We start from the raw sequence: 25865 nt of genomic DNA on the forward strand, positions 1-25865 counted from the left end.
TCACTCGTAAGATTATCTTCTTGTGAGATTATATTTGTGGTGTGTCGATTAATCTTGTCCGGCTTGTATTGTATAATCACCGGCCCTAAATGTTGGACAACCATGTAAATCGGATACAAGATTTTTATTAACAAAATTGTCCCAAGTATAAAGATTAATTTTGCCTCTGTGCATTTTAATCAATGTGTCAAGATATTTTGTGCCGTTTGCACTCAAATTACTTTTCAAACTCTTTTTCCAAAATGAGTCAGTTAATTGTATTTACCAGTGTAAACTGACGTATTTTTCCAAAAGGTTAAGTGACAGGTAGTATGCGTAATTGGCTGGGAGCTCGGGGCGTCACTAGGGAATCTTGCAAGTCCTAGATGCCTAAAGTCTATTGAACAGTTATCTTTTATTGATCCGCCTGTGGATCCTTTACCTTCCGTTGTAATACTTTGACATTACTTATATTCGGAATGTAATATATTTATCTTTTGCTTCCGCTGTGCATTTACATATTGTGTTGTTTGTCTATGATGACGCCAACTACGTCACTATGCTCCCCACCGGGCCCACCGGTGACACGTGGAAAATTGGGGTGTGACACTAGTCGTGGTCCCCGTTTGCCATAACACCCACTAAAAATCCTATAGCTAACATATAACACCACTCTACTTACATTCTAACTTACCATTACCACTTTAGTTACATTTTTACCTCAAGACCCCCCCCCCCCACCGAATTTTCGGTCCTAGATGGACCCACCACATCTTCACCGCTTACCTTGTTGATTTATTTCATATTATAATGGATATGTTGCTTGTTGAACTTGATAAAATATGTAAGATGATTATAAGAAGTATGGGCTTGAGATTGTCATCATAACTCAAAGATCACACTCCATCTCATTACCCTCTCTCTCATTTTCGGTTCATCATAACCGAACCCCCCCCCCCCCCAAAGCTCTCAATCTTGCACTTGATTTAAATCCTTTGTTTTATTTGATTATTACTTGTGTAAGTGTCCAAGAGATGTGAGGTACTCTTATAAGTATGGTTATCCCTTACTACAAATCATTCACAAACATTCACTATCACTCACCTCACTTATCTCTCTCGGTTACACATAGCAGCCACCACCTTCACCATTTCAACATCATCCTCTTCAAATTTCAAGCTTCATTCAAACTTAGAAGGTGATCCAAGGAAGTTGAACTTGTGGGACTTTCAAAGGAGCATTGTTCTTGCTTGGTTCTTCCTCCTTTCTCATCACTTCTTCACAAGAATCATCCCTAGCTATAAGCTAGTAGTAAGTCCCTTGTTACACTTTTGTTAACCTTGTTTCATCTCATTTCTATGATCAAAGGGTGTAGTATGTTTAAATCATTAAAGTGACAAGAACTAGTAGATGAACATAAAAGTTCACATGAAGTTTACATATATAAGTTTACTTGAAGGTGAAAACTCGTTGGTTTAGGGTTGGTTAAATCATACTTGATGATTGATCGTCGAATTCTTGACAAACCCGTTGTTCGGACACTTGTTAATGCGATTTAGTAACATTTAAACCACAAAATAACATGCTGAGTTACTTTTTCAGCCGTCTTCAACAGGCTGTAAACAAACTTTAATAAATAGAAAAACGGAATTTCTGAAGCCTAAATTGTGTATTTTCGAAAAACGAAGAAAATGGCGCTAGAATCGTAATTTTTCGAGGTCGTTTACTATTTTAAAAGTCTGTTTTCATGACAGCAACTAAGGCTGAGTTTTACTGCAGTAAAATGGGCGATACGTTTTCAGTCATAACTTGAAACCCGAGTAGAACCAGCTCCTGAAATTCGTACCATAGATGGTCACTGATGTATTTTTGACCCTCCAACTGGAATTTCGTCAAACGGGCTTACGAGGAATGTTAAACGAATTATTCCGTAGACTGCCATCAGAATGTAACAAATCTGATTGTAGTCCGGTAAACGATTTTCTATAAATTACTGATAAGGAACTGGACCCCCATACTTTTACACAATGATTTCTGGTTCGTGTAAGACGTTCTGTGAAAATTTGGGAATTTTTGGAATAAGTTAACCATTTTATTTAAATGTCCGAAAACAGCCCAGTTTTTAATATATTGAAACTAAAACGACAAAAGTAGTATTTTGCGTGTCAGAATGTAAGGGTTGATTGTTGATGATCATGGTTTGATTTCAAAAGAAAACGATGTGCGTATTAGCACGGGCACCCCCGTTTTTAGGGGAAACTCTGGTGAATTTTTCTAAAAATCCCAAGACTTAGAAAAATTATTCCTATAACAAGTATGTCTAACCTTATGTCTCGGAAGTAAACTTCACCATGAGTACTGTTACAAAGTCTCAAAGTATCGGAGATGGGTTTTCATAAATAAAAGCGGACGAATATATTTTGGGATAAATATATTATTTTGACAAAGATGTTAAATATATTTTATAAGTGGGACTTAAAAATATATTATCCGAACTACCAAAATACATGTATGAATACCCCATCCTTGGGAAGTAAATACGCACATAGGCATACTTGGAAAGTATGAATTCGGAAATAGTTGTCTAACTATTATTCCAAAACCCTAAATAAAACGTAAGTTAAAATAATTGTATTTATTTTAACAATAAGATTAAACTTGGAATAGTAGCAAGTAACGTAACTCAAAACCCTAAATACATAAACAAGGCACGGCCCGATCGTCTAATATATATTAGCACGTTGTAGGTTGTCGTGTTGCAGACCAAGTTTGAGTTGCTGTTATCGAGGACGCACTACTGTGAGTTCATGTCCCCATTTTCTCTTAACTGTTTTCAGTTTTAAACTGCGGGGGTGAAATACATGTTATTATGATTATGAGTACTTTTACACATGGTATGATTAGCGTAAGGAGGGGTACTACTTAGATCATGTGAGTGGGTAGGCGGGAACTGAAGGCCATTAATCCTCAGTGTAGAAACGAGGGACAGTAGCGGTAGATCTATCTGGGTATAGCGAGCCCAGCCCCAGGCCCAACAGTACGGACCTCGGGGTGACTTTGTGCCCGACGCAAAAATCTGCTAGGTTTGAGTCTTCCTACTGCACTTCACACATATCAATGGCCTTGCAAACCATTGGTGATCTCTTTATTTCCTTATTTGCTACATACCAGGATTTTTATACTTACAAAGGTTTTGCATACTCACTTACACATGAACTCGCTCAACATTTTTGTTGATTTTTCCAACTTACATGTATTTCAGGAAACTAAGGATCTGGCACGGTTTGCTACGTTTTCGCGCTGCATAAGAGATATGGGGTCATCCACGTTTAGGGATTGCGACTTTTACCTGGACGAGTCACAAGTCTTAAACGGTGTTTATTTTATGTTTATGGTTGCGTCTTAAGAACAATGTTTTCATTTTGTAGTATTGTAAACTCGATGCATGTGTCGACTCCAGGCCCAAGGCCCATCAGCCTGTCTCATTCTACACTACTCCGGCTATAAATAGGGACCTTCATGTACATGTTAATTCTATTCTGTTCTCTGCTCTTTTACTATTAGTCACACACTTATTTCCTCAAAACATATACTTATTCTCACGCCGGAGAGTGGTTAATAGGAGAACCCCCTATTCCCCTCCTCTTAACGAGCTTAACGGGGTGTTTAGTGTTTTGCAGGAAGATCAAGGCATCGGCTCAGGAAGGATTAAGAAGATTAACCTTTATGCTCGAAACATAAACCAAACTAATCGCTAAAATTAGTTCCGTGTTTCTTCAGGTTCTATGGCTATTTATCATCCAACGGAATAAAATATTATAAATTCGGAATGATCTGTGGTTCGAAATAGAAGTAACTAAATCTGATATTAGTCGGGACACCCACACAACGCACGGGCATTCCCACTAGTATTATATTATATTAAACTAAATATCGAGCCTCATTAATCACATAAAAAGGTATTAACTTCAACGAAAAATATCTCTAGGTTTGGTGTGGACGTGGAACAACACGATTGGCTACAAGACGATAAGAAACAAGCGATCCAAAATCACCAAGTTTCCCAATAATATATCTTACCATCACACCACCATTCCATATAACCATTTCTTTGAACAATGGCATCAATAGCCGGAGTTAGCCTCTCAATCCCCAGAGTCTTAACCAACCCATCATCAGACTCACCCAAGATCACCGCCAGCCTATGGGTCAAGATGCCCACTACCAGGATGCACCTTAGGCCGTTGAGAGCAGTACCTGATAAGGGTCTGTCGGACAAGATAGCCAGCAGCATCGCCAACGCACAGGAGTCGTGTGCGGATGACCCCAAGAGCGGCGAATGCGTGGCGGCGTGGGATGAGGTGGAGGAGTTGAGTGCGGCGTCGAGCCATGCTCGGGACAAGGCTAAAGACTCTGACCCCTTGGAGACTTACTGCAAGGACAACCCCGAGACCGATGAGTGCCGGACATATGAGGATTGATTGGTTGGTTGGTAGGTGTCTGAAAGATGATAATGTTTGGTGGAGGAGTGTTTATGTATGACAATTGATGATATTCTAGACTTGTTATGTGTATGATGAATTAATACATGTTATGATATACCAAGAAAAAAACGTATGTTGTTGAATTGGGTGTGTATTTCTGTTGCACAGTTACATCAGCCATCGGAATCACCGTAGAATTTAATCATAGGTTAACACCGGATCTTTGAGCAATCATCGATAGGCTTCAAAAGTGTGATTTAGGACAAAACTAAACATGTCATACATGTCATAAGCCCAGTATGATTTTTAACTCAAAACACAACGTTCACATCAATCATGTCGTATAAGGTTATACGTATAGTAAACTTTTCACTTTAAACGATTTGTATAACTGATTGTACAAAACCTTGTTTTATTTATGTACAGATCTCGGATCTTTATAATTTTTTCACGTGTCATATGGATCATATAATCTTATATGGTTCGTATAGTCGTAAGATCACACAAGGGAAAGGTTATACAGTAACGCGCGAATAGTTTGTTTGTGTGGGTATATGTTGCTCCTTCAAGAAAAAAATATCATGTGTACTAGCAACAAAAATCACGTCACCCCTAATCTCTGGGGAATCGAAGTTTTTGTGTGTGGGGTTTTTGTTTGTCACCAACTTGCAGGTATCCGCCAACGGGTTACGGTTCTTAACCATACCATCACACACGGGTTATAGTCTTATAGATTATCTCCAGGCAGAATAACAAAGATTAAACCATCGAAACATGTACATAAATAATTCTTCGTAGGAGCCAGCCCACTGCCGGGGTATGGTGGGGCGGGGGTTGGGACTTGGGTTGGGCATTTGGTGACACGTGTCCGCGGAGCCAGCCCATTGCCGGGTTACGTGTCCGCGGGGTATGGCAGGGCGTGGGTTGGGCTTGGGTTGGGTGAACCGCGTGGCATAAATGGTTTTTAAAAAAAAATACAAAAAATTTATAAAAAATCACACAACATTTATAAAAAACCTACAACTTTATTAAAATTTTAAAAATTACATAATCCTAAAAATTACATAATTTCTAAAAATTACAAAATAAAAAAACCTAAAGCGTTAAAAAAATTTCAAAAAGGTCGATCTTGTCGAACGCCTTGTTTTCCTTGCCTCGAAACTCTATGTTCGCCACCGCCACCCGGTCCTCGTGGCTTAACTCGCCACCGGGAACCGCATCGTAGTAAGCTTTGAAACGCTCGAGCTTGGGCCGTAGCTCGCGCCATTTATGTTGGCACGCGTTGAGGTTGTGGCGGTCGTTACCGACGTTTTGTCGGTAGGCCGCAAACGCTTCCGCCCAATATTTTGTTTAGCCCGGTGGCCGGCCCTTCATAGCGTCGACGACGCTTGTTACGAGTGCAATTTCCTCTTGACGGGTCCAGGATGCCATTTCTTCTTGGGTTCGTGGGATGGGGGGGGACCAGCGGGGTAGCGGGTTACCGACAATGGGTGTTTGGTTCGTGGGATGGGGGACCGGTGGGGTTGGGGTTGCAATATATAGGGCCTTTGGGTGACCCGGGTGGCGGTTATAGAATATGGGGGGATGGGGGGACCAATTTGAATTTTAAATTTCAAAATTTAAAACAAACACCCGCCTGACGTGGCGGGGTGAGCAAATCAGGGTCCGCCAGCTCGCTTGGCCAAACCGTCCCACGCCCGGCTTGAAACCCAAGCCCCAAGGGCCACGCCACAAACCCAAGCCCACCCGGGGTGGTAACTTGGACGTTTTACTCCAACCCACGCCAAAAGTCCCGCCCCATACCCCACGGCCTAATGAATGGATAGTTTTAGAACATGTCAAAAACAACCAATTCACCCATGATGTGTGGCTAGCCGTATCTGTCCCCGTAAAAGTAGTGTGAGTTCAAATCCTTAAGTGTAAGATTATGTTGTAGTTATGTGTAAATAAATTTACACCATATTAACTTGCAATTTGTTTTTTATGTACGACTGTGTTGCAAGTCATGATTAGGTTCTTTTATAAAAAGTTTTACTTTTAATCAAAACAGAAAAATGCTTGGATAGTCCCTGTGGTTTGTTCATTTTTCACCTTTAGTCCCCAACTTTCTAAAATTACCCCTATTGTCCCCAAGTTTTTGAATTTCGTTCGGGGATAGGTTGTCAGTGGCGGAACTAGAACATTAACTCAGAGATATCCCAAAAAAAAAAAATTACCGTACAATCATACAATATTAAAAAAACAACAATACATAAATAAAGTAAAACAAATACCTAATAGATTTGTCCTCTTCGTTTTTTCATAGCTTGAAATCGTTCCATCACATCGTTGTCTTTTACTTCACGTAAAAAATCCTTTTCGACCTCACAAACCATAGTATTGTTCAAGAATTCCGGGCCGATTCGATTGCGTAAATCCGTCTTCACAAGCTTCAGTTTCGAAAAACATCTTTCAACTGTTGCGGTTGCAACCGGTAAAAGCAAAGCTAGCTTAACTACCCGATAAACTGTAGGACAAGAACTATGCGTTCCCGTTTCAACCATAACACGCGCTAGATCACTTATTCCATTCAAGTCTTCAAAGTTATCATCATCGCTTATTGTGTGACGAAATGACTCAATATCGCCCAAAAGACTCCCTATTTCTTGTGTAGTAAAATCATCCGGGTACATCTTAGCAAAGGCCAATATCTTCGATGGGTCAAACTTAGAAAAACCGTTAGAAGGATTTAAACCCGACATATTTTTATCAAACTAGTTGTTACCTCACTAAATCGATTTCCTAATTCTTGAATTTGCATGTCCAAAACCTCACTAAAAATGTCTACTTCGAAATGATGTCGATTTGTAATGATATTCTTTCGGTTTCTTGGATTACCATAACTTTCCGTCATGTCCAACATTGTAATGTCATATTTTTTACAAAAGGAAGTCACTTTTTCCAACATCGGCTCAAACCCATTTTGTCTTAAAGCATTTAATGCTCGTTTTGTACCATTTATCAAGTTGGCCGCTTCTAATAAATCTTTACCTTTTTTGGAATGTTATCATTATCAACATTCGGACTTGCATCAACGTCATCATTTGGTTGGATGTTATCATTATCAACATTCGGACTTAAATCAACGTCAACGTTCGGATGAGTTGTTTCATTCGGAATTGTATCATTAATTTCCTCGTGTTTTCTTTTGAAAAAGTTCCCAATTAAAAGCTTGTTTTTTGGAATTTGGTTTCGTCATCACTTCCAACAATTCAAAGACAACTAATAATCAGCCAACAAAAACAAGTAAAAAGAATAAAAATAAAGAAACTAACCAATAATGAACTAATCTTCTGTTCAACTCTGTTTGATGACTCGATTATCGATATGCTACTGCCAACAATAAGCATGGTTGCAGAAATCAGCCTAGGCGGCCGATTAATCGGCGCCTAGGCGCTAGGCGGTCATCTACTGCCTAATTTTGAGCTAGGCGGTCAATTAATCGGTCATGGTCAAAAATCGGTCAAAATCGGTCCTAGGCGGTCAAAATCGGTCCTAGGCGGTCAAAAATCGGATTAATCGGACAATATTAGTCGGTCAAAATCGATAAAAATCGGTCCTAGTCGGTTCTAGGCGGTCCTAGGCGGTCAAAATTGGTCAAAATCGGTCAAAATCGAACCATACTATCTGAAACTTGAAGTATTTATGTGAATTTTGAAGTATTATTTTTATATTATTGGGTATATATATATAATTTTGAAAAAATACATATAAAATCCCATTCCGATTAATCCCTAGGCTGTACCTCACCGCCCGACTAGCGCCTAGCGCCTTCTACAACATTGACAATAAGTAACAACAACATATTAACAAAAATCAAACTTTTTATCTAATAAATCCAATCTGAAGTCTGAAAACAATAAAAAACAATAAAAAAAACTATAAGTAACAACAACATATCAAACTGAAGTCTGAAAACAATAAAAAAAAACTAAGCAAACTGAAACAAAACCTCCTGTAGTCCTGTTCGTGTGACTGTGAATGATTAATATTAACAAAAAAATCAAACTTTTTATCTAATAAATCAAACTGAAAGTCTGAAACAAACCTCCTGCGATGAGCTGATCCGATAACAGCAAGCCGGTGTCAATCTGTGATGATGAGCCGATGACAAACCTCCTGTGATGAGCCGGTAATCGTGTGTTCGAGTTCGACAACAATTCTGCGATAATGAGCTTATGACAATCTGTGATTCTGTTCAAGACTTCGACTGTTCGTGTCTTCGTGATACTGATATGTGATATCCCTGTGTTCGACTTCGACAGCAATTGTCGACAATTGTGATCGACTATTGATATCCCTGGCTCCCTGCATAATTCAATCTGGTGCCGCCCAAATGCCCAATACACTGTTGGGTTATTTTTTTAAGTATTTGGACTAACTAATATTCGGCTACCATTTGGTTATTTGGGCCAATATATTCAGAATTATTTGGGCTTAATATCAGTTTCTAATTTTTTTTTTGAGGGGTGTCCTAGTAGTTATTGAGGGGTATCCTTAGTATAAAAATAGGGAAAAAAAAATTTTACACTACCAGTTAAAAGTTGAGCTGTAGCCCGGGCTACGCCTCCGAGTACACTAGGTCCGCCCCTGTAGGCTGTGCTTGATTATAATACTGATGCGTGTCAGTGTGTATATGTTTTAGGTATATATTTTAAGCCCTTTTTACACTTTTTAGCCAAGTTTTAAATTTATAAAACACGATATTTACTAACGCTAAACACACATATGGGCAAGTGCACCCATCGTGGGCGTAGTATAGTGTTGGTAAGATACCGAGGTCGTCCAAGGACACAAGAGCTTTTAGTACCTGTTTATCCTCAACGTCTAATCAAATCAAAATGTTAGAAAAATGTTTTTAAACTAAGAAAATAAAACTAACTAAAATGCTGAAAAATAAAATAAAATAAAAGTAAAAAACAGATAGATAAGATGAATCACTTGGATCCGACTCGTGTGTAGTGTAACCTTTGATTATTTTCGCACTTTTGCACTTGTTTAAGAGATTATCTTAGTTATTGTAGCAGGCCCCTCTTTTGAAGGCGACGTTACACTCAACCCAGTAGTTTGAGTCAGCAAGGATACAATCCTAAAGGGTCGGATTATTGAAAGATAATTAATTAAGTTATTAATGCATAATGTGGTAGGCCCCTCTTTTGAAGGCGACGTTACCCTCAGCTAAGTAGTCTGAGTCAGCAGGGATACAGTCCTAAGTAGCTGGGTTAAAGTTTTAATAGTAGTTTAACTTATGAGGGGGTCAAAGAGTTTGGACCCCCGCCATCCAATACCTTTGGGTATTGAAGGAGGTCCTACTAAATTTGACCCAGGTCCTTTGCAGGATCTATACACTGAACAATGGCAAGACTCTTACCAAACCGTTCCCTTAACCCCCGACCAGGTAGCCAACATACCTCCATATAGACCGTGGAGATATGAATGGTGAAAATCTTTTATTTTATATAGACAGTAAAATAATGCCAAGACACCACGGACAAACGATAAGGAAGAATCACCTTCAACATAAGAAACTAGTAATTAAAGTCATTAATACAAAACCAATTAAAAAGTGCAAAAAATTAAAAATAAAAAGTATTACACTAAACACTTGTCTTCACCAAGTGATGTAAGAGACTTAGGCAAACATGGGTTTTGATTGTCAAGAACACTTACGATCAATCTTGGATCCCGAGACGACTCACACACTCTATGATGGACAATGGATGATGGTGGTGGATGATGGTGTTGTGATGGTGGTGGGTGGTGGGTGAAGTGTGAGAGAGGTGGTGTGCCAAGGGATGAGTTGCAAGAGCTCCAAACACTCTTATTTATAGGCTGAACAGAAGCTCGGACACGGCCCCGTGCCCGCTGGGCACGGCCCCGTGTCCATCTAACACTCTCTCTCTTCATTAATTGTAATTCGCAATTACAATAAATGCGCCTGCAGGAAGTTGACCACGCCCCCGTGTCCGCTGGGCACGGCCCCGTGGTGGGCAGCAGAAGCTTCTGTGGGTTTGTCTTTTCTGCTGCTTCTTGGGCATGGCCCCGTGCTCGCTGAGCACGGGGCGTGTTCAGTCTTCTGGCTTCTTTGTTTTGCTTGGGAAGATGTTGTCGGGGGGTCGGGTGTCACACCCCAACCGATGGCGGAATCATCGGGGCGCAGCACTGAGCGAAACAGATTGTCCAGAAGTTTCCACAACAACTATTATATAAATTCAGTTTAAATGACACGTCCCATACCGTGTCCCAAATAAATAACAAGTTATCATAGAAAGCAACGAGGCAAATAATTCCGTTCCGACAACTCAGATTCAATTATTATTACAGACAATTGTTTATTATTTCTAGGCTCCCTAGCCTCGATTTCATCACCACGCGCCTAAGCATCCTAGCAACTTAAGCACCTGTCACATACGTTAAAAATAAAGTCAATACATAAAATGTAAAGGTGAGCACACAAGTTTGATAATAGCATATAGAGTTCGAATAGTTTACGCATAACCAGGCACGTACACAGAGGAAAACGATGCATGTTAATTATCGACATGGGACCATCGATACCAACGACTGTGGGTTGACCGTCCGGGACGGTTCGCAATACATGATTACCACCGTAATCCATGCAAGTAATTGTCCTTAACAACCCCCGTGTGAACGGGTGCTGAGTCCAAACTATAGTACTATGTTGCTAAGGCAGGTAGATAGCATTCCACGTGTAAACATAATAAACAGCATTCATTTAGTCAAGTAGCACATGCAAATGGTCAGCGTACAAATAGTTTGTGTTTGATTGTGATTTGATAGGTAACGTATGTAACACCCAAAAGTGCTAAAAGCGAAAAGGGATCGAGTATACTCACAGTGATTGATTGTGGATTGAAGGGAGCGCTGAGAGTAGGATTAGCCTGAATAGTTTGATAGCATAACGATAAGTAACGCGGAAAAATAAGACAAGTGTGGATGGATCGAATGGGCTGGTCGATCGAACGGCAGGTTCGATCGAACGGGCTGTTCGGTCAGCTGGTATGTCCGGTTGGACAGTCCTGTTCGATCGGCCGGTAGGCTCGATCGGCTGGGCCATTCAAGAGGATTGTTTCTTCCTTTGGTGTGTTTGTGTTTGAGGATTTGAACTTTTGAAGTTTTCGTTGCAGCATTTGAGAACACTGAAGTGTTCCTACCTTTCAAGTCGATCGATCGAACGGTTCATTCGATCGGCTAGCTCACTCGATCGGCTAGCTCACTCGATCGGCTAGGAACCTCAGAATTAGTCCTCAACTGAATGTCACTCTGTTCGATCGGCTGGCATTCCCTACTACGAACGAGTTGTGAAAACGACTAAGTGTTGAAGCATAGTATCTCATGATCCGAACAGTAATGTTCACCAATCGAGTGACATATTCGATCGAACACTACTTCGTCAATACTATACCTCAAAAGTTTGGAAAAGTGAGACGCCATGTGCTAGCCGATCGGCTGGCCCGATCGATCGGCTGGTGTGTCCGATCGGCTGGGCTGTTCGATCAGCCTAGCCGTTCAGCCAGCAAGTCTGACCTGGTTGGCCTTTCGTCTAACACTTGGTCGTTTGGTTACTTGTCATTATATCGAGGTAGTTTGATAACGAGTTGAACTATGATACCTTCGTTCTTACCCGTCTCTCCGGCTCGGACAGGAATCACCCAAATCCGTCCGTTGAGCGGTTCGGAACGTCGGCTTAGAGTTTAACCCATTGTCGGTGAACCTTGTAGATAGAACCCGAATCTTGAACCATCCAACCATTGGAATGATCGGTGGGTTGGCTCAGGCTCCGTTTCTACCGGTTTGAAGGCATTGAGTGTAAAAGAGTTGAAAGAAAGTTGGGATTCCTTCTTTCAATTCTTCACAACATGTGGATGTTTAGATCTTTGATAGATCTTAGCTTGTTTATGTGGAAATCGGTTAGATCTAAGCCATTCATAGTTGAATGAGGCCAAAACATGATGTTCTTCAAGAACACCATGATGACATCACCCAAGAACACCTAGATCTTGGTGATTTCACGGTTAAAATTCAAGTTTTGAAAGATAGAAAAGTGTAGAATCAAGTAATGATAAAAAACGTACAATAATTAGAGTGAAAACTTACCGGGATTGAGAGAAATCTGAGAAAAGATGAAGAATAGGAGATGGCCGGTCAGAACTTTCCAAAAGTGGAAATGAAGACAAGGACAGCCCTATTTATAGGCTTCCAAAAGAGGAAAGTGGCAGTCGATCGGCCAGGAGCTCCGATCGAGTGGGCTGCTCGATCGGCTGGCAAGATGCTAGCCGATCGGCTGGCCTGTTCGATCAGGATGCTTCCTGTTCGATCCGCGCACACTTTGAGTATTTCGCGACGGTTTTCGACGTTTCGATTTCGATAGACGCTGATACGAATACGATAGGGTTCCTAGTCAAATTACTTTTAATCCCAACCACTATATCTAACATACAATCTTCTATAAGTCACGTTTCGATGTCGTTTTCGATTGTGTTTGATTGCTTTTCGAGTTTCGATTCGATCTTCGATTGTTTTGCTTGAATACCCCACCAAACATAAAGTAAACATGCACAAGTAACACATAAGGCACACACACACGTATAACAATACCACAATTCGCATAATTCGAGTCTCGAGTTCGATGATTGTTAGATCGGTTTGATTACTGATTAGTTAACTTTATCGCATTGTTACTTCCTATCATTCACAGTCGTAGATCGGTGCGCGTTAAAACTCATTCGATTACTTCGATTCTTGCTGATTACAACACTTGCTCCACATAATACAACTAAAACACAAAATAGACTAACTACAGTCAAAGAAAGTCAAAGTTGACTTGGACTTTGACTTTGACTTTGACATTCGAAAACACGGGGTGTTACATCGGGCATATCACTTTTGTTCCTTTTCTTGTATTTATGTTAGATTTGGCTGTCTTTTTGCTCCTTTTGTTATTTTGAGCTCATTAATTCCTGAAAATACAAAAGGAAGACAAAAGCACACTTTTTCCAACATTAGTACTAAAAAAGGGTTAGTTTTAAGCCACAATTGATGTAATTTATATGTTGCATTTTGTTGTCACACCCCGACCACGTAGAACATACAAAACATGGCGGAAACGTCGGGGAGTGTTGTAACAGAATCAATTGTTTCAAATCCATGGCAAATGAAGTTTCGTTTTATTAATCAAATATGAAAGTATACATTGTTTAAACAAGAACTAAAGAGTACATAACATTAATTAACTAGTTCTTGTCTCGTTTTAGGTCACTAAGGCACAGGTCCGCCTAAGTATGTCTTGATAAGTCCTATGCATCATTTCCTGAAAACACATGTGAAAATAGGTACGTCAGCATAAAAATGCCTGTGAGATACATTGGTTTTATGAAAACGGAATTCATGACTTATGTTTGAGAAAATGTTTGGTCATGAACCTTGTAATTTGCTTTGTCTTGTAAATCATTTGAAAAACGATAAAATCAGATGATATGTATAAATAAGAAGACACTGTATGGTTAAACGGATAACCATGTAAAACGTGTTTGTATAAGATAAGTCGTTTGTAAAACAATGTCTCGTGAAAAGTGTGTTATTTGTATAAAATGTCATCTGTCTAAACTGAAATGATTTAGATAACGCTAAGATATGTAATATTATACAAACATTTATATATAGGAAGTACCAGCGGCGTATCCACCATGTTTGCATCATGTTACATACTCCACGTTACTCAAACCATTTACCCAAACCATCCACCATGTAAGATTGTTCTTATATAACTCAATTGTTTATTGTGTAAACCATGTCAAATGTATATGTTCAATGTAAATCACCAAATGTGTATGTTAATGTCAACGTGTTTATGTTCAATGTAAATCATGTAATGTGTATCCCAAAATGTATCATGTATGGTAAGCGAAATGTATCAACTTAAACCATATGTAAAATGCACAAAACAAGTCGTTGAAGTAAAACGTGGTTTAAATCAACGTTATGTTCTGTGGAAAAATGCATGCTCTATTGATATTAACATTTATGCGGTATTGTGAAATATGCATACATCCAAGCCTTGAGACTGTGGCGATAAACCCTTAAACAAATTAAAGGTTTATCTAAGTTATGTATATCGAATTCGGTCATTCCTTACAATCCTATCAAACCCAGGACTTCAGGAACCGGAGTTGTCAATTCCTATGGTACCACTACCTACTAACGAACGGCGTAGCTAATGTTAATGAATGTATTGTCCCATGTTAAACAAACCAAATGTCATAACAAAATGAAGGCATGTGATGTAAACAATTGTACTAAGTATGCTAAGTAAACATACGAAGCAGAAATGTTCATGTAAATCAATGTGCCCATATGCTGAGTAAACATATGCAGCAGAAATGTTCATGTAAATCAATGTGTCCATATGCTGAGTAAACATATGCAACAGAAATGTTCATGTAAATCAATATGTCCATATGCTGAGTAAACATATGCAACAGAAATGTTCATGTAAATAATGTGTCCATATTGCTGAGTAAACATATGCAACAGAAATGTAATGTAAATCAATGTACTAAGTACGCACACAATGGGCATACATAGCATAAAATGTAATGAAATCGTGTACTATAATGTACTAACAACATAGCAGGCATATGATGTGAAAACATGGAAAGCATGAAAGTAACAGATAGGCACATGTGTTTCACCCCAAAACAGTTTGGAAAACAGTAAAAGATGGGGTTCTATGTACTCACCTGAGATTGCTTTGGAGTTCTTGAATAATAACCAAATAATTCTAGAGATCGCGGAATATCAAACGGCACCTAATAGGTAGCTATGTTAATATACCGGACCAAATCGGAAGGATCGGATAGTATGCGGGTTCGTAAACCAAACGAGTATGGAGACTCGTGTAATATGGTTTAACAAAGCCTACATACTAAAATGAAACCTAACCTAAGTGCTTGCGACCCATCACGACCCGTTTAGGTAGCTTATGCTACCTTAACGCGTCGTTCGCGTAGAACGCGTTTGGAACGCCTAACAACGTGACCACAAGGCATAACCTTGGGAGGTTATAGCTATGGTCACCTAATGTGTTTGGTCGGATCCTAATGATCGACCAAATGGGTCGGGTTCGAAAGTATAAGCGATGGTTTAGATCGCTTACCTTACGACCCTATATAAGCACTAAACTAAAAGTGACGAGCTAAGCATGTTAGAACATGCTTAACTAAGTTTAGAAAACAGGTTTGGCATCAAAACAAACGGCTTTGATGCTCATGAGTAGTTTGGTTACAAAATATGCAAGAATGCACATTTTGGCCGAAACTACGACTCGTCACTGAGCCTAGATAACGTGGTAATCAGTAGGTATAGTCACTACGGACTATAACCATCGTGATCACACTCACGTTATGAAGTTCCATGAACTTCGGGTTGACCATAGGCTGGTCAATGCAGAAAGTCAACAAAACGTTGACTTTCGGACTCGAAAAGCGAATAAAAGAACGAAAGAACACTTACGGAGGGTCCCCGAATGCTAATCTAGATCAAAGAAACTCAGGTATGAAGCAATATTTCAACTTAGAGCTTTTTAGATCAGATTCTTGTGGGTTTTTGCAAGAATGGGGGGGTATTTATTGGAAAAGCATAACCGTTAGGATCATTTATCGAATAACGTGCCACGATCTCGCCCGTACACTTGTCGAATTATTGTGGTTACTGAATAATGGCCCTTGGCTCTTGATTGGGTGAAAGGGCATTGCCCCTTGAACGAATGAAAGGCCAACTGCAAGTGGGTTCAATGAATCTGCTATACTGGGGACCCCTTACGGACCATATGGCTTATGGCTTACGGTCCGTAAGCCCTCACTTTGGCAGATTTACAGTTTTGGTCCCTGCAGCCCCTAAACTTGGTATTTGATGCATTTTTGACACGTTTAAGCCCTGTTAACCTCATTTCAAAGCTCTAAAATGAAGTTAAAGTATAGGGAACTTAAAATGTGCTCAAAAATATGTCGGATGTCGGTTTGTTTGGCCGTACGGTCGCAGTGTTCGGTTAATTACGACAGAATGCGCATAAGCGCGAAAGACGATCCAAATTGTGCGACGAATGGATTTTTCTCATGCCATACACTAAGGCATAATATAAGGATGCTTACATAAATTTTTGGATGTCCGGATGTATTCAGAACGTAAGTTATGCGCAAAAGTGCAAACTTGTGCACTTTTTGACACTTTTAGTCCCTGAATGACCCAAAAGTTTATTTTAGCATACCAAACCCCTCAAAGCCTATTTCTAAGCTATGTAAAGGATATTTATGGTATGTTTAACTTATGGACATGTTCCGGAATGTTCGTTACAGTTCGAATTGGCATACTTTCGCAGTTTGTCAAGTTTAGTCCCTGTAAGCGAATTAACTTGTTTTTGCCATACCAAAGCCTTCAAAACTTATTTCTAAGTTATGTAAAGGTTATTTAAGGTATGTTGAGTATATGTTGCTGTTCTGGAGTATTTGTCGCATTAAACTAAGTACGTTTACGCACCAGTTTGCGTATAATTCCCCAGAAAGCGATGTAAAGCTTGAAATCGAACAAGAGTTGATATGTGCAAACGATACACATATTTATACAAGTCCAAAGTATGAAATACAATATTTCATTGGTTTGGCGTTTGTTTGATGGTTGAAGTGACACAGGTGTCACAGTCTCCCCTACTTTAGGAAATTTCGTCCCGAAATTTAGTTTTAGAGGAAACTTGTGAAGACAGCTGTGACGGTTTCGCTTTCAGACAAATCCATTGAACCCTTAGGTAAAACTCTGGGCCATGTTAGGGTCCATAGCGAAAATTTCAACCCATAAAGTGAAGTCCTTGTAGTAACAAAACATGGAGTTTCGAACTACGGGCAGGAGAACGTTTCCCGTGAAGAGTTATCATAGGAAACTTGTGTGTGCTTGAAATCAGAATTGGGGAGTGTGTGGATAAATGACATTGGTCAAAATCCAAGACTTCTCCCGTATCATTACTCTTGTCACTGCAGGTCTTAACACATGACAAAACTTCTTGTGGTTTCTGTGCACTGAATTCCATAATTATGTAGGCCTCCATAATTACATACTTCCTTGCACAGTCCGCACAGTTCATTTCATAATGCGTATGGAAAAAAAATTAAACGAATAATCTCTTCAGCTAAACTACCCAAGAGAAATATTTAACTACATCAACGTAGGATGTCTTTAACTAGATTGTCGAACCAATCTATTTAACTTAGATCGACGTAGGATCTCTTTAACTAGATTGTCGAACCAATCTATTTAACTTAGATCGACGTAGGATCTCTTTAACTAGATTGTCGAACCAATCTATTTAACTTAGATCGACGTAGGATCTCTTTAACTAGACCACCCGAGGGCCTTTTTAACTATATCAACGCATGATATATTCAACTAGATTGTCGAACCAATCTCTTTAACTTAGATCAACGAATGATCTTTTTAACTAAACCACCCACGGGGAATATTTAACTAAACTACCCATGGGGAATATTTAACTACATCGATGTAGGATGTCTTTAACTAAATCAACACATATTGTCCTTAAACTTTGGAATAGTACATTATAATCCAAGGGACTTAACTACAACGTAGAAGTCCATTTAGGATTTAAGATAGTACCTTTTTGAATATCCTTCTACGAATCCCTCATATGAAGGTATGAAAGATTCTATGAGGATTTGGATAGCGAATACCCAGAGTATACAGAAACACAAAATGCATATATGGAAAGACAAGATGTATAAACACATAGTCACATAACCACAAAATTGTTTATCTAGATCTCAAATTTGTAAATTTGTTTTGTTGATTACGTACATGAATTTAAAGCACACTAGGAATCTATTTCATGGATTTCATTCGGTACTTTAAACATTAGCAAGAATCTAACTATGAAGATAGAAAGATCTCCTATAAATTCGATTTCGTTTTCAAGAAAACGCAATTTTCGAATTAAGGTACAATAATTTTTGAATATACGGAAATATCCTTAGGTACCCTATTAAGAATTTATAGTGGTACTTTGGGTATTCGCGGGAAACACAAGAGATAATAAAATGGAAGAAATTACGGGGTAGTCTGTTCTCCAAGGAATACGGTTCCTTGATTGTTGGTATTGTAGAGGATACGTTGTTTATACATGACATCACATTTGTACATTGCAATGTAGAATAAAAGATTTATTTATAAACAACAACAACTGTTTCATGGACCTTGACAACAAAAGAAAATAATACATAAGGTTTGATTATCTCTAAACAACATTGTCTTCTAGTTGGTCCGATGCTCATCCTTGCGCTGGATTCGCATTAGCAATCTTTGGGCAATTTCTCCGGAAATGGCCCATTTCGTCACAGTTGAAGCAAGGACCTAGTGGAAGACGAGCTTGAGCAAGATTTACTTGAGGTTGGTTTAGACCACCTTGGTTTGGGGTAAATCGACAAGCATTTGCCAGGTGACCGAGTCGCCCACACGATGGACATAAACGACACTGTAAGTGAGCTAAGTGGTGTGCTTACATCTGTCGCATATCGGTGCAGTACCGGCATAAGGTTTCTTTGCAGGAGGTTGAGTTGGTTGGTTGCGGGTGTTTTGGTTGGGTTGAGCAGCAATCGCAAAATTCTGCAAAGCCTTACGCTTCTTAGACTTCTCAGGGGATCCAGTCTGTTCATCCATGGTCTTTGATTCCTCGATTGGCTTCTTGTCACCCTTTCGAAAAAGTTTATGCTTTCTGATCTGCGATTCAGTCAAAGTTGCAGATAGCTCAATGGCCTGACGGAGTGTGGTAGGGTTGCTACCAGTGACAATGTCTTGTACCGAGTCAGGCAGGCCGTCGATGTACCTTTCGATAGCCTTGTCGAGTGGGGCGACCATAGTCGGGCAAAGTAGACTTAACTCCTCAAACCTATCAGTATATGCCCTGTGTTCGCCACTATCTTGTTTCAAATCATCAAACTCCTTCTCCAACGCTCGTTGTTCATGACGAGGACAAAACTCCCTCATCATAAGAGCTCTCAGTTCAGCCCATGTTTGTGCTAGAGCAACATCTGCACCACGGTCTCTCATTACCCCGTTCCACCATGTAAGAGCCCTCTTCTGAAACACACTCGAAGAAAACTCGACCTTGCGATTATCCGGACACTGTACATGGCGAAAGGTATTCTCGATGCTCTCGAACCATTGAAGAAGCCCAGTTGCTCCCTCAGAACCACTAAACTTGAGTGGTTTAGCCGAGTTAAAGTTCTTGAAATTGCATGTACCATTGTTGTTGTTGTTGGCTTGGTTCCATTGAGCAAAGAGATTTGGGAATTGAGCAGCCATCTGCTGCGCAATAATTTCTGCCAGCTCGGCAGTTGCTATCTGGTGTTCGCGTCGAGGAGGCATTCTAAAAGAGGAAAACATGAAAGGAAACAAATAAATTGGTATTGGGTAAGAATAGGATGTTACAATCACCGACCGTTATCACGGTTGATGGTCATTTGTTTGAATCATGAATCAAACAAACAACACCAAGGCTGAATCAAAGCAAATAGATCCTCATAGTGTATCGCGAAGACATGCTTGCCTATAAGTGGACACTCACCCCAAGAGTTCCCAGGTAAGAGTGACTGGTCGATTATGTGGATTTGTACGAACACTCTAACCTTAGACAGAAAACCCAGGGTACAGGCATTCACTCTTCCAGTTCGCACGTGTTCACACTATTTAGGACCCAAAACTTTGACGAGAGTTTTGAAAATTCAAAGGGGTTCAAAACCTTATAACAGAGGGTTCTAAACCTAGTAATCAATCATTCTAGAACAGATGATTGGTTTTCAAAGCGGTTTTGAAATTTATGTTCTTGTTGTGGTCGTCGCCTAAGGATAGGTGACGGTATTGTTTTATGACTAAACGCAAGTGAACTCGCGTCAGGGTCCTAGGAAGGTTATAGACTAGGTCAAAGCATTACTAATAACCTAATTCCCTATAACCATTGGCTCTGATACCAACTTTTCTGTCACACCCCGACCACGTAGAACATACAAAACATGGCGGAAACGTCGAGGAGTGTTGTAACAGAATCAATTGTTTCAAATCCATGGCAAATGAAGTTTCGTTTTATTAATCAAATATGAAAGTATACATTGTTTAAACAAGAACTAAAGAGTACATAACATTAATTAACTAGTTCTTGTCTCGTTTTAGGTCACTAAGGCACAGGTCCGCCTAAGTATGTCTTGATAAGTCCTATGCATCATTTCCTGAAAACACATGTGAAAATAGGTACGTCAGCATAAAAATGCCTGTGAGATACATTGGTTTTATGAAAACGGAATTCATGACTTATGTTTGAGAAAATGTTTGGTCATGAACCTTGTAATTTGCTTTGTCTTGTAAATCATTTGAAAAACGATAAAATCAGATGATATGTATAAATAAGAAGACACTGTATGGTTAAACGGATAACCATGTAAAACGTGTTTGTATAAGATAAGTCGTTTGTAAAACAATGTCTCGTGAAAAGTGTGTTATTTGTATAAAATGTCATCTGTCTAAACTGAAATGATTTAGATAACGCTAAGATATGTAATATTATACAAACATTTATATATAGGAAGTACCAGCGGCGTATCCACCATGTTTGCATCATGTTACATACTCCACGTTACTCAAACCATTTACCCAAACCATCCACCATGTAAGATTGTTCTTATATAACTCAATTGTTTATTGTGTAAACCATGTCAAATGTATATGTTCAATGTAAATCACCAAATGTGTATGTTAATGTCAACGTGTTTATGTTCAATGTAAATCATGTAATGTGTATCCCAAAATGTATCATGTATGGTAAGCGAAATGTATCAACTTAAACCATATGTAAAATGCACAAAACAAGTCGTTGAAGTAAAACGTGGTTTAAATCAACGTTATGTTCTGTGGAAAAATGCATGCTCTATTGATATTAACATTTATGCGGTATTGTGAAATATGCATACATCCAAGCCTTGAGACTGTGGCGATAAACCCTTAAACAAATTAAAGGTTTATCTAAGTTATGTATATCGAATTCGGTCATTCCTTACAATCCTATCAAACCCAGGACTTCAGGAACCGGAGTTGTCAATTCCTATGGTACCACTACCTACTAACGAACGGCGTAGCTAATGTTAATGAATGTATTGTCCCATGTTAAACAAACCAAATGTCATAACAAAATGAAGGCATGTGATGTAAACAATTGTACTAAGTATGCTAAGTAAACATACGAAGCAGAAATGTTCATGTAAATCAATGTGCCCATATGCTGAGTAAACATATGCAGCAGAAATGTTCATGTAAATCAGTGTGTCCATATGCTGAGTAAACATATGCAACAGAAATGTTCATGTAAATCAATATGTCCATATGCTGAGTAAACATATGCAACAGAAATGTTCATGTAAATCAATGTGTCCATATTGCTGAGTAAACATATGCAACAGAAATGTAATGTAAATCAATGTACTAAGTACGCACACAATGGGCATACATAGCATGAGATGTAATGAAATCGTGTACTATAATGTACTAACAACATAGCAGGTATATGATGTGAAAACATGGAAAGCATGAAAGTAACAGATAGGCACATGTGTTTCACCCCAAAACAGTTTGGAAAACAGTAAAAGATGGGGTTCTATGTACTCACCTGAGATTGCTTTGGAGTTCTTGAATAATAACCAAATAATTCTAGAGATCACGGAATATCAAACGGCACCTAATAGGTAGCTATGTTAATATACCGGACCAAATCAGAAGGATCGGATAGTATGCGGGTTCGTAAACCAAACGAGTATGGAGACTCGTGTAATATGGTTTAACAAAGCCTACATACTAAAATGAAACCTAACCTAAGTGCTTGCGACCCATCACGACCCGTTTAGGTAGCTTATGCTACCTTAACGCGTCGTTCGCGTAGAACGCGTTTGGAACGCCTAACAACGTGACCACAAGGCATAACCTCGGGTGGTTATAGCTATGGTCACCTAATGTGTTTGGTCGGATCCTAATGATCGACCAAATGGGTCAGGTTCGAAAGTATAAGCGATGGTTTAGATCGCTTACCTTACGACCCTATATAAGCACTAAACTAAAAGTGACGAGCTAAGCATGTTAGAACATGCTTAACTAAGATTAGAAAACAGGTTTGGCATCAAAACAAACGGCTTTGATGCTCATGAGTAGTTTGGTTACAAAATATGCAAGAATGCACATTTTGGCCGAAACTACGACTCGTCACTGAGCCTAGATAACGTGGTAATCAGTAGGTATAGTCACTACGGACTATAACCATCGTGATCACACTCACGTTATGAAGTTCCATGAACTTCGGGTTGACCATAGGCTGGTCAATGCAGAAAGTCAACAAAACGTTGACTTTCGGACTCGAAAAGCGAATAAAAGAACGAAAGAACACTTACGGAGGGTCCCCGAATGCTAATCTAGATCAAAGAAACTCAGGTATGAAGCAATACTTCAACTTAGAGCTTTTTAGATCAGATTCTTGTGGGTTTTTGCAAGAATGGGGGGGGGGGTATTTATAGGAAAAGCATAACCGTTAGGATCATTTATCGAATAACGTGCCACGATCTCGCCCGTACACTTGTCGAATTATTGTGGTTACTGAATAATGGCCCTTGGCTCTTGATTGGGTGAAAGGGCATTGCCCCTTGAACGAATGAAAGGCCAACTGCAAGTGGGTTCAATGAATCTACTATACTGGGGACCCCTTACGGACCGTATGGCTTATGGCTTACGGTCCGTAAGCCCTCACTTTGGCAGATTTACAGTTTTGGTCCCTGCAGCCCCTAAACTTGGTATTTGATGCATTTTTGACACGTTTAAGCCTTGTTAACCTCATTTCAAAGCTCTAAAATGAAGTTAAAGTATAGGGAACTTAAAATGTGCTCAAAAATATGTCGGATGTCGGTTCGTTTGGCCGTACGGTCGCGGTGTTCGGTTAATTACGACGGAATACGCATAAGCGCGGAAGACGATCCAAATTGTGCGACGAATGGATTTTTCTCATGCCATACACTAAGGCATAATATAAGGATGCTTACATAAATTTTTGGATGTCCGGATGTATTCAGAACGTAAGTTATGCGCAAAAGTGCAAACTTGTGCACTTTTTGACACTTTTAGTCCCTGAATGACCCAAAAGTTTATTTTAGCATACCAAACCCCTCAAAGCCTATTTCTAAGCTATGTAAAGGATATTTATGGTATGTTTAACTTATGGACATGTTCCGGAATGTTCGTTACAGTTCGAATTGGCATACTTTCGCAGTTTGTCAAGTTTAGTCCCTGTAAGCGAATTAAGTTGTTTTTGCCATACCAAAGCCTTCAAAACTTATTTCTAAGTTATGTAAAGGTTATTTAAGGTATGTTGAGTATATGTTGCTGTTCTGGAGTATTTGTCGCATTAAACTGAGTACGTTTACGCACCAGTTTGCGTATAATTCCCCAGAAAGCGATGTAAAGCTTGAAATCGAACAAGAGTTGATATGTGCAAACGATACACATATTTATACAAGTCCAAAGTATGAAATACAATATTTCTTTGTTTGTCCTCAAGCAAAACTCTTTATAATGTGGCTTTTTCACTCACAAATGGAATGGGTAGAAGAGAAGGTTTTTGGGCTTGTCATAGAGTGTCGGGAATTCCAAGATTATTTAGGTTTTATTTTTATTTATTTACAATCCTATTCGTCATGATTTATTTAAAACGTTTCATAAGATAATTTATTTATTAGGGCATAACATACCTTTTTAAAATTCAATTTATATACAAGTTCACATACCTCACGGGGGAATCACTCAACACTCGGCCGAAGGTGTATTTTTAGTGAATCACTCGAGAGCGGCATGGAACTTACTCCTACCATAAGCTTGCCAAGCAATCAATCCTCCTCCTTTTTAACTGTATACCTTTGTAAATATCAAGAGGACTTTTAGTGAAGGGTTAGGCTTGGGCTAAAGGTGGGTGGTTGGGTTAGTGGTTAGTAAAAGGCGAAAAGCGTAACAAACGTTGGTTTTCTTTGAAAGACTTTTTATTTTTCACATTTTTATTTTATTTTGATGAATTGTTCAAACAAAGTTATTTTTGATGAACTTGTTTGTTTGTTTGGTTTCATCGAAATATAAAATTTTTATTTTTTTTTCAACATAAGTCATAAGAAAACCGAACGTTGTTACTAAAAGAAAGGGTTAAAAATAAAAAGGTTTAGGTGGGTAAAAAGGGTGATGGTTTGGGGTTAAGAATTGAAAAGGTTTAGGCTCAAAGGGGTTAACTAGGGGGAGTTTGGGTAGGTGGTAACAAAAATGAAAAATAATGGTGTAGAATGAAAAAAGGGTTAGTCCTAATGCCTCCATCATTTACTTACTCGGGTTTAAGTTGGTAAGGACCGGGAATGCATTGTTGTGGCAAGTTCTAGAGTCGTACGAACCAAGCGGCTATTCACACAAGAAACGAAAAATGAGCATTTAGTGTAAAGATATATATTTGTATGCTCTTAAAGGCTCAAAACTCACTTTTGTGGGAAAGGGCTTTTTATGTGATCAAGTATATATAATCAAATTTTAACTAAGTTTGTCATGCCTTTTTGTAATTTTCTTATGTTGGTTCTTTTTATCACGACGCTATCGATTGTAAACTTGTAAAAATATAACCTTGTTAGAACTTGAATTTCCAACTTAAACTTAGACAAGTAAAAAAAATGAAAATTTTTGAAAAATATTTGGGGTGATTAGCGGTTCCAATAGAGTTTTGTGTAAGACTTGTTATTAGGACTTGCAAAATTCAAGGTTTTAGCATCCCCCCCACACTTAAATTACACATTGTCCTCAATGTGTCCCAAATTTAAGTTTTTAGGTTGATTGAATGTGTAAAATGGTGTTAAAAGCAAAATTTTATGTTACTGGCATCCTGGACACGGCCCCGTGGGGACCGGGCACGGCCCCGTGTTCAGGTGCCAGCGACAAAAATTAAAGAAAAGAAACAGAAGCCTGGACACGGGGGCGTGTTCAGCGAACACGGCCCGTGTCCAGTTATCTGAACTGGGCAATTCTCTGCAGAGTGTGCAGCACAGGGCCGTTTTGGGCGGACACTGCCCGTGCTGAGCTTATTGTAATGAAGAAATTGTTGTCGGATGGCCCTGTTTCCGTGCATGGGGCTATGTTTCTCGTTTCCCTTGTTATCCTTGACCATCACGACATTATCCAAACCTTAAAACCATCATTTCATTAAAAACTGTCATAGAGAGAATTACATAGTCC

General features: G+C 39.2%; 1 protein-coding gene across 1 annotated transcript; it reads left to right on the forward strand.

Annotated features, from left to right (window-relative positions):
* Positions 1-4065: 4065 nt before the first annotated feature.
* Positions 4066-4606, forward strand: LOC110936357 (calvin cycle protein CP12-2, chloroplastic). Its single transcript, XM_022178724.2, has one exon. The coding sequence runs from the start codon at positions 4098-4100 to the stop codon at positions 4458-4460; it is 363 nt and encodes a 120-aa protein (XP_022034416.1). The 5' UTR covers positions 4066-4097; the 3' UTR covers positions 4461-4606.
* The last annotated feature ends 21259 nt before the right edge of the window (positions 4607-25865 follow it).

The sequence above is a fragment of the Helianthus annuus genome, chromosome 4 (genome assembly GCF_002127325.2).
Source record: "Helianthus annuus cultivar XRQ/B chromosome 4, HanXRQr2.0-SUNRISE, whole genome shotgun sequence".
Taxonomy (NCBI): domain Eukaryota; kingdom Viridiplantae; phylum Streptophyta; class Magnoliopsida; order Asterales; family Asteraceae; genus Helianthus; species Helianthus annuus.